Source organism: Phyllopteryx taeniolatus, chromosome 23 (assembly GCF_024500385.1).
Source record: "Phyllopteryx taeniolatus isolate TA_2022b chromosome 23, UOR_Ptae_1.2, whole genome shotgun sequence".
Classification (NCBI taxonomy): domain Eukaryota; kingdom Metazoa; phylum Chordata; class Actinopteri; order Syngnathiformes; family Syngnathidae; genus Phyllopteryx; species Phyllopteryx taeniolatus.
Genome location: NC_084524.1, coordinates 1430420 through 1447630, shown reverse-complemented (window position 1 = coordinate 1447630; position 17211 = coordinate 1430420). Strand labels below are relative to the sequence as shown.

The 17211-nt window shown below is 50.4% G+C and overlaps 3 protein-coding genes across 6 annotated transcripts; 2 read left to right on the top strand and 1 right to left on the bottom strand.

Annotated features, from left to right (window-relative positions):
- Positions 1 to 213: 213 nt before the first annotated feature.
- On the top strand, positions 214 to 2464 carry pnp5a (purine nucleoside phosphorylase 5a). The gene is made up of 6 exons (XM_061764035.1): positions 214 to 373; positions 1052 to 1221; positions 1285 to 1388; positions 1475 to 1650; positions 1721 to 1911; positions 2069 to 2464. The coding sequence occupies exons 1-6, from the start codon at positions 351 to 353 to the stop codon at positions 2284 to 2286; spliced, it is 882 nt and encodes a 293-aa protein (XP_061620019.1). The 5' UTR covers positions 214 to 350; the 3' UTR covers positions 2287 to 2464.
- capn1 (calpain 1) lies at positions 2414 to 10955 on the bottom strand. 4 transcript variants are annotated; one of them, XM_061763959.1, is made up of 22 exons: positions 10774 to 10955; positions 9895 to 10251; positions 9037 to 9106; positions 7996 to 8114; positions 7363 to 7496; positions 7129 to 7297; positions 6438 to 6521; positions 6273 to 6358; positions 6022 to 6096; positions 5789 to 5949; positions 5562 to 5722; positions 5479 to 5490; positions 5199 to 5410; positions 5092 to 5131; positions 4945 to 5010; positions 4792 to 4849; positions 4660 to 4724; positions 4495 to 4563; positions 4337 to 4415; positions 4147 to 4263; positions 4011 to 4069; positions 2414 to 3939 (listed from the first exon to the last, which is right to left on the bottom strand). In XM_061763959.1, exons 2-22 carry the CDS (start codon positions 10147 to 10149, stop codon positions 3913 to 3915), a joined length of 2118 nt encoding a protein of 705 aa, XP_061619943.1. In that variant the 5' UTR covers positions 10150 to 10251; positions 10774 to 10955; the 3' UTR covers positions 2414 to 3912. The 4 variants fall into 4 exon arrangements, with proteins under 4 accessions (XP_061619943.1, XP_061619944.1, XP_061619946.1 ...); XM_061763960.1 differs by having other exon boundaries at positions 10778 to 10955; XM_061763962.1 differs by lacking the exon at positions 10774 to 10955 and adding an exon at positions 10544 to 10649.
- Positions 10956 to 10988: 33 nt separating this feature from the next.
- Positions 10989 to 17056, top strand: sf3b2 (splicing factor 3b, subunit 2). Its single transcript, XM_061763939.1, has 21 exons — positions 10989 to 11492; positions 11778 to 11824; positions 11914 to 11964; positions 12045 to 12260; positions 12339 to 12435; positions 12504 to 12601; positions 12676 to 12784; positions 12866 to 12960; positions 13032 to 13232; positions 13295 to 13417; positions 13566 to 13646; positions 13710 to 13937; positions 14291 to 14440; positions 14511 to 14600; positions 14679 to 14786; positions 15515 to 15622; positions 15698 to 15843; positions 15914 to 16015; positions 16089 to 16188; positions 16277 to 16465; positions 16892 to 17056. The coding sequence occupies exons 1-21, from the start codon at positions 11363 to 11365 to the stop codon at positions 16961 to 16963; spliced, it is 2541 nt and encodes an 846-aa protein (XP_061619923.1). The 5' UTR covers positions 10989 to 11362; the 3' UTR covers positions 16964 to 17056.
- The last annotated feature ends 155 nt before the right edge of the window (positions 17057 to 17211 follow it).

Sequence of the window (17211 nt, the reverse complement as noted above, 5' to 3'; positions counted from 1 at the left end):
TAAATTAATCATATATATATATATTTATTATAATTTTTTAATGACACAAAAGACAAAAGATATACACGGACACAGATCCAATGACGATGATTGATTGAATCAGGATGTCATAAAGTATCATGAAAAAAAAGGGGTGGGGGGGGGGGGGGTGAAGGCGTTCCATCTGAGCCAATGAGAATGCTCGTTGCGCATGCGTCATTCGGAAACGGGGCCTCCATTATAAATCGCTCAAGTGCGCGCCAGCGCGAGAGACGACGTCGACCTGCCTCCAAGCAACACGCACAGCGTGGCCGAACTGTTTTTGTTTTTGTTTTGTTTTGTTTTGTTTTGTACCCGCCTGCTGCGTCGTCATGTTTCCTCAAGGTAACCAGTGGTAAGTCAGCCACTTATTGAACAAACATATCCATTTGAAAACAAAAAGATGTTTTTATGAGTACTCCGATGACCTTTACTACTTAACGCACCTTTTAATACCATCAATATCGCGTTGCAGTTGACGAAAGCACTAATACCAAACAAAAATGCATGTATAACTGCACATCATCTGGAGCAAGTTAACTATCAATACTTTGCTGATGACAAAAAACATTTAAACAAATATGTAAATTGTACTCACCAGACATACTGATTAGTAAATGTAATAATGTGTGCAGAGAACGACAGACGTGTTTTGCGAGTCAAAAGTTAGCTCTAATAAGTTTTGCTCTGAAAAAAAAAAAAAATCTTATTGATTGAAGTAACGAATCTTATTGATTGCTTAAATAATTGCGGTGACAGTGGCCAAGAAGAAAGAAATCTGATTGGACAAAAAAAGCTACTCAACAACTACACGTACCGGAAGCAATGAAACCAATTTAAAAACACACACACACAAAATGAATGGAACAGACCTTCGGTAATAAATTCATATTATTTCATGAGAATAAATAATAGAAAACAAGTTGTAAATGTCGGTCAGTGTTTCTGATAGTGTGTAGTATTTGTTCTTAACAAGTATTAACAGATGAAGTGACATAGAATTCATAAGAGATCCTAACAATGGTCGCTGCAGCTACACTTACGAAGACTGCAAGGCCACGGCCGATTGGCTGCTGGCTCAGACCGACGTGCGGCCCTCCGTCGGCATCGTGTGCGGCTCCGGCCTCGGCGGGCTGGCGGCCATGCTGAAGGATCAGGTGGCCTTCAACTACAAGGACATTCCAAACTTCCCGCAGAGCACGGGTGAGTCCGGCCGGATAACGTCCGAGCGGAAGTTCGTCTGACTTGACGTCGGGTCTCGCACAGTGCACGGACACGCCGGACGGCTGGTTTTCGGAACGTTGAAGGGGCGACCGTGTGTGTGCATGCAGGGCCGATTCCACCTGTACGAGGGCTACCCCGTCCAGAAGGTTGGCCGGCGTATAGCTTTAAACTCGCACCGGATGTCAATGCTCCGCAGACAAACCCGGGGGTGGGCGCTGTTTGTTGTGTTCAGATCACACTGCCCATGCGGATCTTCAAGCTGCTGGGCGTCGACACGGTGATACTGACCAACGCGGCGGGCGGTCTCAACCAGGACTTCAAGGTGGGAGACATCATGATCATGAAAGATCACCTCAACATTCCGGGCTTCGCTGGGAACAACCCTCTCGCCGGACTCAACGACGATAGGTAGGACACGGAGCGCGCGCAAAGCGTGAAGCATCCGGAGCCGAGGTTAAGTGTGCCTCGCGCAACTCAGGTTTGGCGTGCGCTTCCCGTGCATGTCCGACGCGTACGACCGAGAGCTTCAGCAGCTGGCCACGGACGTGGGCCAGGAACTGGGCTTCGGAGACTTCCTGAGGGAGGGCGTCTACTGCGTGCTGGCCGGTCCGTCCTTCGAGACCATCGCAGAGTGCAGGATGCTGCACAAACTCGGCGCCGACGCCGTCGGTGAGTTGCGCTCCACGGAGGTGGGAGTAAGTCGCACGAGCGGCAAGTCGAGCCCTTACGAGATGTCGAGCAAGTCGTTAGAGTCAAGCGTATCGGCGAGCGAGTCAAAAGTCCCGCTTTAGTCTGACTGGAGCGACGCCTCTCTTTCCCACGGCAGGCATGAGCACGGTCCACGAGGTGATCGTGGCTCGCCACTGCGGCATGCGCGTCTTCGCCCTGTCGCTGATCACCAACCGGGCGGTGATGGACTACGACAGCGAGGAGAAGGCCAACCACGACGAGGTCCTCCAGACGGGCAAGCAGAGGGCGGAGCAGCTGGAGCGGCTCATCTTCACCATGGTGACCAGGATGGAGCACAACAACAGCGACGCCTGAGCCATCTTTCCTTCTCCCAAAGGTCAAACTTGCATTCCGCTCCGTTCCGTTCCGAGGACCGACATTCGGTTCCTCCTCCTCTTATTTTATTTGTAAGTTAACAGTCGATTAACATGTACACATGTGATTGAGTTCAACTTGTTTTTTCTATTGTTAATAAAAGTTATTTATTACGACACACTCTGTGACCTTGATTGGCTTTTACAATCAGTGTAAACGGGATGTTCTTCTTAAGAGTTACAAAAGTGTTTTTTGTTCCACCATAAAAAAAAAAAAAGCATACACATGCACGTCATCATTGTCACGGTTATACTCGGCGCTCAGAAAGATGGCGACCAGTTTGGCACAGGAAGCATAGCCGGAAGCCGAGTTTACGCCTCACGGCTGCAACTACTTTGTGTTTGTCTAGGGCACGGGTGACAAACTGGTGGCCCGGGGGCCAGATACGTGGGGGCCCACCACGTCATTTTATGTCCAAAATTGCAAATTGGCTTCACTATTCCAAATATTGAGATATTGCAAGCATTTTATTTTTTTTTGTTACCAAGCCCCCTTTTAAAATAAAACCGATTCATACTGGAGTTGAACAAGTTCTGATTTCCAAAGTCATTATCCATCAATTTGTGTCTATGTCGTAATATGAGGCAATCCTACGGGTTTGCAGCCATAACTGCGATGTGGCCCGCGACTGAAAGGAGTTTGACACCCGTGGTCTAGGGCTTGGCTTGACGCGCAATGGAGCAAATGTACAAAAAGGTGAATATGGTCCACACGAGATGGCGGTGAGGGTACAAAACGCTAAACTAAGTTCCGCCACGGCACAGGTGTCAAACTCAAGGACTGGGGCCCAGATACGCCCGCCGCAGCACTTTATGTGGCCCACTACATGAAACAGCGTGTCTACTTCGTGTTGGTTCTTTTCTTTTGGTACCCAAATTGCACTTTTTCTTCACTCTTCATTTTTTTTCTTCACCAAATCCGTTCTGAACTAAAATGGAACAGCAGTTTTACACACCATCATTTTGCATGACTTCTGATTTTAAAATGAATTTGTTGTTAACAATATACACTACTTAAGAAAAATTTGCGATATTGTACTTTTAAAGGGGGAAATTTCAGGATGAACCTAAAATACATTCTAATCTTTAAAACTTGACCTTGACTTGAGCAAACAATCCGTAACAATTCATCAGCAGTACCTTGCCGACAGCCATTTGTGCCAAAAGTACTGAAATATTGAGCAGTTGAACATTGTAAAGTTTAGAAAAGGTCAAATAAAGTTCACCGTCAAAGGTTATAGTGCTTTTAAGGTTCATGCTGAATTTTCACCTGAACGCCGACTGTCCCTAACTTTTGGTAACGAGCGTATGCAAGTACTGCGAAACTATCAATTGCAGGGGCATCAGTGTGTATCTGCAGTAATGTGAAGAGGTGACAACGCTTGCATGATTTTCACAGTCGTAACGGCCATAAAGGGAAAGCGTAACTGCGAGGTGGCCCTTGACAAAAAGGAAATTGACACCCGTGCTCCATGGCAATTTACGTTGTTCGCAACATGACAGCGAGACGCCGTGCGGTGATGAGGTCACGGCATCTGTAGGCACCAGATAAGCCGCCCGCTGGCGTCTAGGCGAACATGGTGAGGGAGAGCCACTGCAGGAAACAGGAAGCGGCGACACATCAGCAACAGGAAGTGAGCGAGCGGTTAGCACATTTCCTGTTACCTGGGAGAAGTTGAGTGTGATGACGCCGTCTGCGTCCGTGTCCATGATCTTGAATGTTTCTGTCGAAGCAACGAGGGCAGCGAGGTCAGAGCGAGGAGGGGGGGGGGGGGGTTGCGGAGTCCGGGACAACACTCACTGAACATGGACTCCAGGCGGACGAGACAAGTGACGAAGTTGTCGAAGTCGACGGCCATGTCTTCCTCGGTGTATCGCAGGATGATGAGCTGGAACAGGTGATTGGTCAGCTTGAAGCCTGCCGCAAAAGTAGGCAAAAGTTAGCGCGCGTGTGACGACTGAGCGAGCGCGCACGCGGACACGCCTCGCACCTGCGGACTCCAGTGCCATCCTCATCTCGTAGGAGCTCATGGTTCCCGACTTGTCCAGGTCGTAGTTCCTGAATACGGTCTGCCCACGAGCAAGGAGAGTGCATTTGATTCCACAGTGAGCCGTGTGTGCGTGCGTGCGTGCGTGTGAGAAAGTTTACCAGGTAGCGTTTAATCTTCTCCCACAGCACGTGGAACTCGACCAAGCCCAGCTTCCCACTGCCGTCAGACTGCGACGACGTTGAGGAAAGCACAAGTTGGGGACTCGAACTCAAAACCCGAAAGGAGACGGGAGCGTCCCTGAGCAAAGACGGCGGCAAGGATACGTCCATGAGATTGATCATGCTGCGACACGCCTCTTTGGTGAAGCCGTCCGTCTTGAGGTCTTTGTCTGTTGCCACGGAAACCATGTTCATGTCCATGCGCGTGAGCTGAAGGAGCGCCGATAATGTACTTACGCTTGCTGATGATGCGGTTCAGGATGGTCTGCAGCTCGTTGATGCTGATCTCCATGTCCTCCACGGCGCAGGCACACACGAGACAACAGTAACGCCTTTGTCACGTCAAAGGTCAGACAGCGAGCAGAAGCAAGAAGGAGGATATGCGCTCACCGCCCCGGCCAGCTGTCGGAAGAGACTCTTGAAGCCGGCGTCAATCTGACTCTCGTCCAAATAGTTCTGCAAGGACAAGAAAAGCCTTGATGCTGAGATGGCAGCGCAACGAGGAAGTTCTCCCAGTTGCCGCTGCGCTCTCCTCACCTCGCTCGGAAGCTCCGCCACCACGTCGTCATCCAGCTCCCTGACACGCAAAGACTTCACGTTAGCGAGCGGCCACGTTCGCGACGGCGCGACAAAGCGTTACTCACTCGGAGTCGGCAGGCTTCTCGGAGAAAACCCGCAGGACGAAGTCGGCCTCCTTGTGGGGCTCAAAGGTGGACGGCACGATGACGTACTCGCCGGCCGGGAGACGCAGACGCGAGCTGACCTCCCTCAGGTTGATGAAGAGCTCGGAGCGAGCGCTCGAGGCGTGCGACAGGAAGAAGTTCTGCTTCAAGTGGACCCGCGTCTGCCCTTTAGCCTGAGAGGGAGGTCGGTTAGCACCACCATTCTGCTTTGATGCAAAGAACCCGATTGGAAAGCGCATACCTCGTTGGGAACCTGCAAATAGAGGAATCGATGAGATGACAAGGCAGGAAGTACGCACGGGAGCTTTGCGGGCGAACACCGACCTCGTAGACGGCGAAGCCGATGGTCTCCATGTCTTTGCCTTCCCGCCGCTTCTTCCTGCGGTCCTTCTGCATGAGCGCCACCAGGAAGCTGCAATCCGACATGCCGGGCGCGTCGGGGTTCTGCAGCAGCAACTTGAACTGCGGATTCAGCCAAAAGGTCGCTGGACAGGAGAGGTCAAAAGTCAGCGTCGCTTTTTGAAGCCCCACACTCCCGAGCCTTTCCCTACCCGGATAGTTCCGGCAGCCTCCGGCCGTGCTGCCCCGTCTCCACTCGCCGGGATACAGCGACGAGCTCCACGTCTTCATCTGGCTGTTCTGGAGGGCGTCGGCTGTCAGGTTGCAGATTTCCAGACGGCTGAACTCACGCAGGAAGTCGCTGAAGGACAACCTGTGGCGGGGGCGGGGCCGTGGGCCATGAGAAACGACCGCATTTCATGGAGGCAAACGGAAGCGGACTCACCAGAATTCGCCGTCCTCGCTGCGGTTTTGTAGCCGAGCGCGGACGCCGCGGTCCACGCCGTCCCATTCTCGAGAACTGTACGGAAAAAGATTCAAGCGAATGGAATCCACCAGCAGGGAAAACCTCGGAAGCTCTGCTTACATAATCCTATAACGTAACTGCCCCATTCCCAGACTCTCAGTTGAGCCTGAGGCTTCACACGTTTACATGAGGCATCAAGTTTTCCAACACGAGAGGTGTGTGTGTCTCACTTGTCGCTCCAAGCGCCGGTCCACTCTACCTCCCCCCACGGGTTCCTGATGCGGACCAGCTTGGTCAGGTTTCCACGGAAGACCACCTAAGGGACACGGTGGAACGCGGTCAGATCGGACAGAGAGACACACACCGCCGCCGCCGCCGCCGTGACGCTCTCTCACCTCATCCAAGCCCGTGACGGAGTAGGCGTGGCCCTTGACCAGCTTCTTGAAGGTGACCGCCTCCATGTCTCTAGAGCTGGTGATCTGACGTCAAAAACAACAGCGGTTGGAGGAGGTCACATAGGTCACAAGTCAGAAGTCTAAACCTTTCGAGTCTCTGGCAAGTACCGAGTTACTGTGGCAAAAAACAAGCAAGTCAAGTTATTACTTGGGTTAAGCATGTCATAAGTCAAACGTAAGGCTCAAGTCTTAAGTCCAAGCAAGTACCGAGTTACAGTGGCAAAAAGGAAGTAAGGTAGTAAACTGGAGCCCCCGGTAAATTTCAAGCAAGTCAAGCCAATACAGTGAACCCCCGCTATTCGTACAAATTAACTGACACCCTCAAAAAGGTTTGTAATTGCCTAACAGCATTAAATATACTGTTGACTATAAACACGCTTTAAAACAGAAAAATACATACACTGGTTTTGTGCTGACCTACGTCGTAAACCTTTAGAAAATGTAGAATCATCACATGTCGCAAATGTACATTAGTGTTTGTGCAAAAGTTGATGAAGTCAAGTCAATTTACTGGCATTAGATTACAGGCAGATCTGCCACATCCAATATGGCAACCACACTGACGTAACGCAGCGCGAGGCCAACCTGCGGAGGGCAGCGTCCACAAATACGCGTCGACGTTCTGACTCACGTCAATGGAGCAGCCGAGCAGCGAGCCTCTCTCGATGGCGCGGCCCATGATGCTGAAGAGGTCAGAGGGCGGCTTGCTCAACTCGAACATTTCCGTCACGCCGCCCGTGAAGTCCTCGAAGCCTTCGGACGTGCTGCCCCCCGACAGCGCCTCGTAGCAGCCGTTCAACCTGAGGCGGGCGGAGACCACGCGTGACTTTGGCGGACCCGGACGGCGACTCGGCGCTCCCCTTACTTGGCGTAGGCCTTCTCAATCAGCGCGCTCCAGAACTCGCCGCCCTCCACAGAGTGGACGAAGAGCAGCTTGCCGTCCTTCACGGGCAGACGGTCGTCGATCACCACCTCCACCCACTCGCCGAACTGCCAGAACTGTGAACGCAGGATGGTGGGTGAGGCTCGTCACCATGGCAACGCAAGATAAACAACATCCTGTGTCCTGCCTTCGCCCCCTGCTCGTCTGCTTCTTCATCTTGCCTTTTAGGCTTGACCCTATTCTACAGCTTGGTGGTCATCTCCGGTGATGCCACTAGATGGCGCCAAAGCGATACTTTAATATTAGGCAGGGTTTTGGCCTGAGCACAAAAACAACGATGAACAAATCTGTGAATATTAAAAGCTCTGTTCCGACCGTGACGCATGGTGTAAATCGGTCATCCCTGCATCAGTCACTTGACACTTCTTGCTACCGATGATGGATAATGATTGAAATATTTGCACTTAATCAAGTGCTGGTAAACTAGTTACCTTGAAAATATAAATAATTCCTATGGCACCTGGTAGTTATGTTTAAATGACGTTAGTGTCTTCCAATGTTGGGGGTCCAGACGGCAAAAAAACCACTCGGACTGTTTTAGCCCACAAGAATCACCTGGAAGTGGAAGATGCCCGCGTATCCCTGCTCAAAGCTCTGTCCGTGCGGGACCACACGGTGCAGGAGGGTGTCGTTCAAGGTCAGCGAGGCGATGGCGGCCAGCAGCCAGCAGTCCCCTGCACACGCACACGCACGCGATGTCACAAGGCTGGCCTTTGAGCATTTACTCTACGTGACAAGATCTCAAGATCCACGTACTTGTCCTCACAAGTAAGAACATTCAGCACACTCGGAGAACGACTGTGTCATACTAATACGTTTTTTTTTCTTTCTTCTTCCATTACTAGTGCCACTTTTGGCCTACGAGCACAACTAAGGATTAAATGCTCCAATGCCTTTCTGGAGAGTCATTTGAGCATTTATTCGATATCCTTCACATCCAGCTTCCGCTTCATGTACTAGTACCGTACACTATGTCCTCAATTCAGCGCACTAGTAGAACAACTAGGGCACATGAGTAGAATGTCTATGTCTTACTAATAACGGCCTAGTAGTACAACCTTATATCAAGGATATCGAATAAATATTCAAGCGACTTTCCATATGCTACTAGTATGCAATTTATACACACCACTAGTCAAGGTAACTAGCAGGGCATTTCTGCACACTAGTAGGAAAACATTGGCATTCTAGTACAACTACTGTAAAGTATATGTGACTAGTGAGGCACAGCGCAACTCTGCACTAGTTGACAACTGTGTGCTACGAGTACTACTAGAGACATTATAAAACTCTTCATATGTAGTCTTTCACAGGCAGTTCTTGTAGCGCACAGAAATTTTGCCTTACTAGTTGACATGCAGTTGCCAACGTTGTCCTACCTGCGCGCACGAATGTCATGTAGTAGTGGAAGGCACTAGTGGAAAAAAAAAAAGTTACCAGTAAGACACAGTCGTTCTAATAAATGCTAAAGCGGCATTCTACAGACTGTGAGGGGAGAGGGCTGTACTTTTCCGCCCCCTAGCGGTGTGGAATGCACATTGCGGATGTCTTCCATGTTTGTGCGCCTGAATTGTCAATGTGACATTCCGCGCTCACCCAGAGCTCCCTGGCAGATGTCAGTACGGGTCGCTCCGTCCACGATGAAAGCAGGACGCTTGCACAACTCCTGCAGACACACACACACACGCTTTTTGTACATGGACACACACTCCATGTCGATCGGTGTTTCCCAACCTTTAGTAAGTCTCGGCACATAGTTCACATGAGAAAAAGCTCCCGGCACAACACTGAGAAAAATGTCAAAAAGGTGCATTCATGTTCATTTTGTACCTTCTGCCATTGAGTGGAAGTCACTATATGTTGCTGACATAGATACTGTAGATGAACAAAGTTACTTTATTTGCGGGGATTCGATCATTTTTGAACCAAATAAGTGAAAGTGGATCAATTCCTGTGGCAGACTGGTTGGGAATCCCTGATGTGAAATAGCACAAGGTAGCTGAGCTAAAGGGTCTCTCGTGTCAGTGATCACTGGTTTGTCAATGCAAAGATCATGACAGGTTTGTAAAGACAAAGAAAACAGGTTCGGGGATATGAAGATGAGACAACTGATTGTTGTCGTGCAACTGGACAAATGTAGGCGTGTCCCGACTCACAAATTCTCACCTGCTGGATCAGGAAGTATCCGACACCAATTCTTAGGAACCGCCCGTGTGCTAGCTGGATGGCTAACTTTAGCATGTGAGAGCCTGCTGCTTTATAATTAGATGATATATTTTATAAGAGCTATTTTCTGACGATGCTTCACGCTAGCGCTTGTGTGTGTGCTCACTTTAAACGCTTCTAAAAACAAAATAAAACAGAGCGTCTATTTGTGTCATCTGAGCATAACGTTAGAGTGGTTTACAACAATAATAAATATAGTTTTTACGTTTACGTTTCGCCGCGTCTCACCGTGGGCCTCATCCAGCGCACGCCGTACGTCTTGGACGAACTCGCTCCGAGCTCCTTGAAGCCCAGCGAGGACGAGGCGCAGGGGAACAGGCTGTCCTCAAAGAGCTTCCCGCTCTGGAGGCATCGCGCCCGCAAGCTCTCGTAGTCCTGACCCAGGAACTTGATGGCGTTGTCGTTCTGGCCCAGACCCTCCTGCCGGTCCCTGTGACTACGCAGCTGCGCCGCCACACCCGTGGCACATATGACCTCCACCATCTTGTGCACGTGTGCGTGTGTTGAGAAGTGTGTCAGGTTCGAACGTCTCTCGTGAACGGGTCACAGTCCGCCTGTCAGGATCGATGGAATGTTACGCCGCCCCTGGAAGTAAACAAGAGAAGACGATTTAGAAAAGACCTGCCCCGGTCAGGGATTTGTCACTATGGGGCCCAGAAGCCAATTTTCTTTCGACCACATGCCAGGCTCCCGAGCTCCTGCGCCGAACGGCACCCGAGCTTATTGCAACCGACGCATGACGAGGGCTTCCTGGTTAATCATACACACAAACTGATTGCTATATTTCGTGTTACATTACACTCATCATGTTTCAATACACAGAAAGCATTTCAACACACACAGTTACAGGGCTAAAAGGTCAGGGGTCAACGCTGACTTTTGGTGGTGGGCGTTCCCCTGTATCCGCTGCCAACGGTCCGAGGACAGGCAAAAGCAGCTGCGCCCTGCCAGGGTCACGTGACGGCGTTCCTCACCCCACCCACCCAAACTCACATCACATTTGTCCCGTTGGAAAAAAAAAAAAAAAAACTTCTGGGGAGGCTGCGGAAGTGTTGGACGTCAAGGAAAGCTTTGCAAGTGAAAGAGTGCGGAATTGGAACGCGTTACCTGCGGGCGTGCACGTTTCCTCTCGTTCTGAAGAAAAAAAACGTCGAGGAGCACACGGCCTTCAAGCTTGTTTTTCTTCCTGTTTTGCCTTCTTCCTCCTCCCTTTCGTGCCTTTTTTTGCCTTCTTCTACCCCCTCTTCTGTCCCCCTTCTGCTTTCTGCCTCTGCCGTGCTCGTTCGGGTCGATGGTGTGCGCATGCGCGAGAGGGAGGGAGTGGATGGTTGTTTTTTTGTTTTTTGAGTTCGAGCTCACTGCTCAAACCACTTCAACATTTAACTGACACACACACACACACACAGGTAAACATTCTTACATAATAGCTATAAATAATAATGTTACATGATGGTATGATAACGCATCGATGAAATATTTTTTTAATTTAAAATAAAATACAAAAACAGATAGAATTGTGGGGAAGTGATATGCATTGTCAACATAAATATGTTATAATCAACTTAAACGCCGGTATAATATTACAGCGACGTCTTCGGGCACTTTTCGGTATACGACTACATTTCCCAGCAGTCATTGCACCTAATCCATTGCGTGCCACACGCGCCGCCATTGTTGCATCCATTGAAAATTCGACATGGCCTCCGACGCGCCACCGGGAGCTGAAGCTCACCAGTCCGATTTGGGGAGTGCTATCGCGGCTTTGAATTCCTGGAGCCACCCGCACCTCCAAGCCAAGCTGGCCGAACTGGGCGCACCCGTCATTGGTAAGAAAAGAACGGAGCGAGTCCGGTGTAAGCGATGACTGGGTTTAGCCGAATGTTGCTATGCTAACGAGTATAGCTAACTTGTAGCCGGTTTTGTTGTCGAACAAGCAAACTTTTGTCTTCATTTCCGAGCTGATGTGCATTTTTAAACTACAAAAAAAAACAAGGTGGGTTAAGCAGTCCACTAATTGGACTCGGCTAAAGGCGGAATTGCTTATTATTAGGGTTGTGAGCTAGTCGTCGTTACGAGTAAAAGAAAAAAAAATGTCTCTTTTTGCTGTGTAGGTCCAAGAGAAGAGTTGATTGACAGACTGAAAACGTACATGATCCAGGTAAACTCAAAGCAGCTTCTATTGGCTGCCAGTTTATTGTGTGTGTGCGTGCGAGCTCATGTATTTTTGTGCAATTTTTTCCTCTGTAGACGGGCATCCTGTTGGTAAAACCTCATGATGACAATGGCGTGGGGCCTCAGGTACACTTTTCACCTTATTACTGAATGTTTCCATCCACGCCATGCCTTGCTTTCTCAATGTCACGTAACCTGCACACCAGATGCCTCCCGGGATGGGGGGAATGCTCCACGGGCCGATGAACATGATGCCCGCCGGCATGCACATGCCCATGGAGGGCCCTGGCCTGCCGCCCCCGGGCCTGTCGCAGGACGACCAGCTGAAGATGGCGCAGCAGAGGGCGGCGATGTTGATGCAGCAGGAGGAGCATGATTCCCGGGTCATGGAGGACCAGGACCTCCTGGAGCAACAAAACAGGGTAAGGCGAGGGGCAGCAAACGCACGGCTGAAAGGACAAGGTGACGTCACGTAACCCGTTTGAAACGTGCCGATCCAGGCCGCCATGCTGTTGGAGCAGGAGCGGCACCAGGACATGGTCAAGATGCAGCAGGGTCCGCCGGGTAGGGCGATGGCCCCCGTCACCGCAGTCCAACGTACGTAGGCGAGATTGTTCACGTAGGATGTCCTTCGTCCTCTCATGGTCTGCTTGCGTGTCCCTCAGTGGCTTTGGATCCTCACGGGGGGCTGCCTCCCGGCATCGCCATGCTGGCCGCCCAGAGACATAGATTGCCGCCGCCCCCGGGGGAGGACAATAGGGAGGTGGGCAGCCGGATCCTAAGCAACAGAGGAGCATATTGTCACGGACCAATTTGATGCGTGATTTTCCATTCAAGGCCTGGCAGAGCGACGAGATCAGTATCGGGGGCCCGAAGATCCCTCAGGCCCTGGAGAAGATCCTGCAGCTGAAGGAGATCCGACAGGAGCAGCACGTGGACCCCGCAGGTTGATGTCCCGTAGCTGCTCAACAACAGAAAGACCTCTTCCTTGCCACGCCTAAGCGCCTCCTGTGTTTTCCGCCTGCAGAAGCAGCAGAAGACGACGCGCATATGGGCGCCAGCAACTCTGCGCTCGGAGCGCTGGAGGCGGGAGACGACGACGGCCGCATGTCCAAGAAGGACGTGAGTTGTCTTCCTTTTAGGAGGTTAGCCTCCTTGCTCGTCCCGGCTTTAACGTGAGCCCTTCCCATCAGAAGAACCGCCGGCGCAGGAACCGCAAGAAGAAGAGCAAGAGCAAGCGCGCTCAGGAGAAGAAGAAGGAGAAGGGCAACGAAAAGGAGGACGGCAGCGAGAAGGACGAGGACCCCGAAGTGGAGATCGAGTATGTCGCAGAGGAGCCGGACATCTATGACTCCGGCTACATCGTCTTCAAGCGCATCTTTGACGCATTCAAGGTGAGTCCGCTTGTGATTGGCTGGCGTGGAACGAACATAACGAACAATCATTTTGTTAACAGCTCACTGACGATCTGAAGAAAGAGAAGGAGAAGGAGCCGGAAAAGGCGGAAAAGCAGGAAATCGGCTTCCTCAGGAAGAAAGGCTTCGAATTAGAGAAGAAAGACAGCGACGACAGTGATGAGGTTAGACCTTTGACCTTTTCATGTCAACACATCTGTTTGGTTCCAGAATGAAGAAGGGTTGTGTTTGGAGTCACTCCCTAGCCACAATATAGTACCGTGTATAATCAGACACACTCCAAAGGTATTTTCTTTGCCCCAAACCCAACAGGAACTCCGCCCAGATGTTCCCAAGTTGTCAAAGAAGAAGTTGAGGAGGATGAATCGTCTCACTGTGGCCGAGCTCAAGCAGGTGAGCTACTCCGCCGCGCGGAGGCGCGTCCGTGACGATGACCTTTGCTCCGCTTCTCTCCAGCTGGTAGCCCGCCCGGACGTGGTGGAGATGCACGACGTGACGGCGCAGGAGCCCAAACTGCTGGTGCACCTCAAGGCTACCCGGAACACGGTCCCGGTTCCTCGCCACTGGTGCTTCAAGCGCAAGTACCTTCAGGGCAAGAGGGGCATTGAGAAGCCACCCTTCCAGCTCCCGGAATTCATCAGGAGGACTGGCATCCAGGAGATGAGGGAGGCCCTGCAGGAGAAGGTGGGTTGGGCCAGACCACCACGGCAAGCTTTCGGAATTTGTCTATCTTTTCGTGCTATCCGGAAGCATGCAGGACAAGGGTCGTGAACCCGGCTGTACAACTGAAGTGTGGTGGGATTGACTGTGTAAATAATGAAGAAGTGTCCTTTAAATGCTGAGGAGCCACACCCAATCAATCGAGGGGCGGGATCGTTGTCACAGCAGGCTCTTTCTTCTGGGGCATGTAAACACGACCAATTCAATATTAAGATCACACTCGGTCCACTATAGTTTGTTTTTACTTGTTTGATTGTCTTTGGCCAATGGAAAATTGAAGAAATGAATAATACACAGCTTGTTATCGCATCTTGCAGGAGGACGCCAAAACCATGAAAACCAAAATGAGGGAGAAAGTTCGTCCCAAGATGGGAAAGATCGATATCGACTACCAGAAACTTCACGACGCCTTCTTCAAGTGGCAGATCAAACCCAAGCTGACCATCCACGGCGACCTTTACTATGAGGTGACGTCTAAAGGGCGCCGCCACGGGTCGTATGCGGCTCGGCCACATCGCTGATTGTGCGTACGTACAGGGTAAAGAGTTCGAGACCCGCCTGAAGGAGAAGAAGCCGGGCGACCTTTCCGAGGAGCTGCGCATCGCGCTGGGAATGCCGGTCGGCCCTGTGAGTTTCTGCGCCCTCTCGGCTCGCGGTGCCAGTGTTGAGCACCTGTCATTGCCGTGTGTTTGTCTCCTCTCCCAGAACTCGCACAAGGTTCCTCCCCCCTGGCTGATCGCCATGCAGAGGTATGGCCCCCCTCCGTCCTACCCCAACCTCAAAATCCCCGGACTCAACTCGCCCATCCCAGAGGTAACGGGTCGCATCGCCAGAGGGGGCAAAAGTACTCACACTCTGTAATTAAGTACAAGTACAGATACTTGTGTTTGTTAAAAAAAAAAAAGGCAACTCCCTTTCTTAATTAAAGATCAAAATAATGTTGGACTGTCAATTATATACAATAACCATTTTGGTATCTTGACATGGAAAAAAATATTTCTAATTGATGTATATTATACTCTTAATCCTCAAGAAAATAGCTAGCTAGCGTTGGTTCAGGATTTTATCTTCAAAACCTGTTCTCATATATAATTATAACAACTTTTTCAGATCAGACAGATCATTTTTGAAAGCCAGAAAGTGGTGTTTTTTAACCAAATTATTATTGTGGATGACAACATCAAACAATCCTGAAGAATATGAAAGATGGGAATATTTTGCATCTCTGAATCTGGTCCATCATCATAACATTGCCTGGATCACTTTTTTTTATATTTCTTTTTGCCTTAAAATATCCCAAATTCGCAATCAAGATTTCAACCACAGTTAATTCTTTTTTTTCTTTTTTTTTTTTTTTATACATCTTGTCGTCATCTGCGGGGTTGAGGGGTTTTCAAATGTAGTGAATAAAAGTAAAAGTTGTCAGAAAAATAAATGCTAAAGTGAAGTACAGGTACCTGAATAATCTACATAAGCGTTTAGAACCCCTGGGCATCACCGGTACATTTGGAAGCTTCTGCGTCGCTTCTCCTTTTCTTCAGAACTGCACCTTTGGTTACCACGCCGGCGGCTGGGGGAAGCCCCCCGTGGACGAGATGGGCAAACCGCTTTACGGCGACGTGTTTGGGACCAACTCGGCGGACTTCCAGGTGAGTCGGCGCCGCCCGGAGCGTGACCGCTCGCCGGTGAGACGTGCGCTCCAATGTGCTGACTGATGTGAGCAGGCCAAAGCGGAGGAGGAAGAAGTGGACCGCACCCCGTGGGGCGAGCTCGAGCCGTCTGATGAGGAGTCGTCCGAGGAAGAGGAGGAGGAGGAGGAGAGCGATGAGGAGAAACCGGACGAGACTGGATTCTTCACACCAGCGGACAGGTAGAAAGCGGCGGGGCGGCTCGGGTGAAAGGTTAGGGCAGGTTTTTGATATTAGGGTGACCTCGTTTAGCGGGCTGATCACACCCGGAGGCTTCTCGTCCGTCCCCGCCGGCATGGAGACGCCTGAACTCATCGAGCTGAGGAAGAAGAAGATCGAGGAGGCAATGGACGGGTGAGAGACGTTCCCGTCGCTTGTCTCTGTGTCGCTTCCTCGCTCTTGATTGAACATATTCTCCTTCTCGCAGCAACGAGACGCCTCAGTTGTTTACCGTCCTTCCCGAGAGACGAACGGGCCCGGTGGGCGCCGCCATGATGGCTTCCACGCACATCTACGACATGTCAGCGGTAAGCCGGCAAATACGTGCGCATACTTTCAATTTAGTTCTTCTTTTGTCCGCAAAGGTTTGACGGGTTCACGTGTTTGCGCCTACAGGCCATGGCGGGGCGCAAGGCCGGCATCGGCGATACGCACGGCGTGGAGGTGGCGCTGGGACCCGACGAGTTGGAGCTCGACCCGATGGCCATGACTCAGAAGTACGAGGAACATGTGCGTGAGCAGCAGGCGCAGGTGGAGAAGGAGGACTTTAGCGACATGGTGGCCGAGCACGCCGCCAAACAGAAGGTACGTAAGGTGTGTAATGCTGTGATGCCGAATTGAAATGTTTAGTTTGAACGTGCAGTACAAAAACAAAAATCAAATATCTACATGATAAATATGCCGTCCCGAAGAGGAGTAGGCAGAAGTTGAAACTTCACCTGAGATAAATTATCCATCAAGACATAAATGCATACTACAATATATGCACAATTTCCATCCACATCTAAACGAAAATACCCCGACCACACAAAAACTTATACATACATTTATACCAGAGCACGACTGATTTATCGGCAGGCCGATGAATTGGGACGTCCTTGGATCGTTAATGATGGCAATGTTTTTCGCCGCTTTAGAATGAGCAGTCTTAATTTGCGGCTTCAGAAATGTAATATCTTGCAGCTTTTAATTTTGATGATGTATGTTCAAAATGCCTCTGTGATCCCCCAGCAAAAGAAGAGGAAGGCTCAACCGCAGGACACGCGAGGCGGTGCCAAGAAGTACAAAGAGTTCAAATTCTAAACAAAAAGACATTTTATTTCCTAAGTTTTTTTCCTATGTTGTGAGAACCCTGTTGTGTTTCCTGATTTTTGTAAATAAATACCATCCAAACAATGCTGTCGGTTTTTGAAGGTACGGTTCCGATACAAACGCGGTGAGGTTTTATTTTCCTCCTGTGGCAGCCTGCCCGCCAACAAGTGTATACTTGATGGACTTGGCATCACCTGACACTTCTTAGTATGAACGGTGACCCTGCTTGGGATTATCTA

Bases quoted from the DNA above. Each gene is read 5' to 3' on its own strand.
- pnp5a (XM_061764035.1), top strand. From the start codon at position 351: ATGTTTCCTCAAGGTAACCAGTG. The intron at 1,389-1,474 runs GTTGGCCGGCGT...TGTTGTGTTCAG, and splicing joins AGGGCTACCCCGTCCAGAAG to ATCACACTGCCCATGCGGAT. The intron at 1,651-1,720 runs GTAGGACACGGA...CGCGCAACTCAG, and splicing joins GCCGGACTCAACGACGATAG to GTTTGGCGTGCGCTTCCCGT.
- capn1 (XM_061763959.1), bottom strand. From the start codon at position 10,149: ATGGTGGAGGTCATATGTGCCACGGGTGTGGCGGCGCAGCTGCGTAGT. The intron at 6,359-6,437 runs GTGAGAGAGCGT...CGTGTCCCTTAG, and splicing joins CCGTCACGGGCTTGGATGAG to GTGGTCTTCCGTGGAAACCT. The intron at 5,950-6,021 runs GTGAGTCCGCTT...CCCCCGCCACAG, and splicing joins AGCGAGGACGGCGAATTCTG to GTTGTCCTTCAGCGACTTCC.
- sf3b2 (XM_061763939.1), top strand. From the start codon at position 11,363: ATGGCCTCCGACGCGCCACCGGGAGCTGAAGCTCACCAGTCCGATTTG. The intron at 15,844-15,913 runs GTAGAAAGCGGC...GACCTCGTTTAG, and splicing joins TTCTTCACACCAGCGGACAG to CGGGCTGATCACACCCGGAG. The intron at 16,189-16,276 runs GTAAGCCGGCAA...TTGCGCCTACAG, and splicing joins ACATCTACGACATGTCAGCG to GCCATGGCGGGGCGCAAGGC.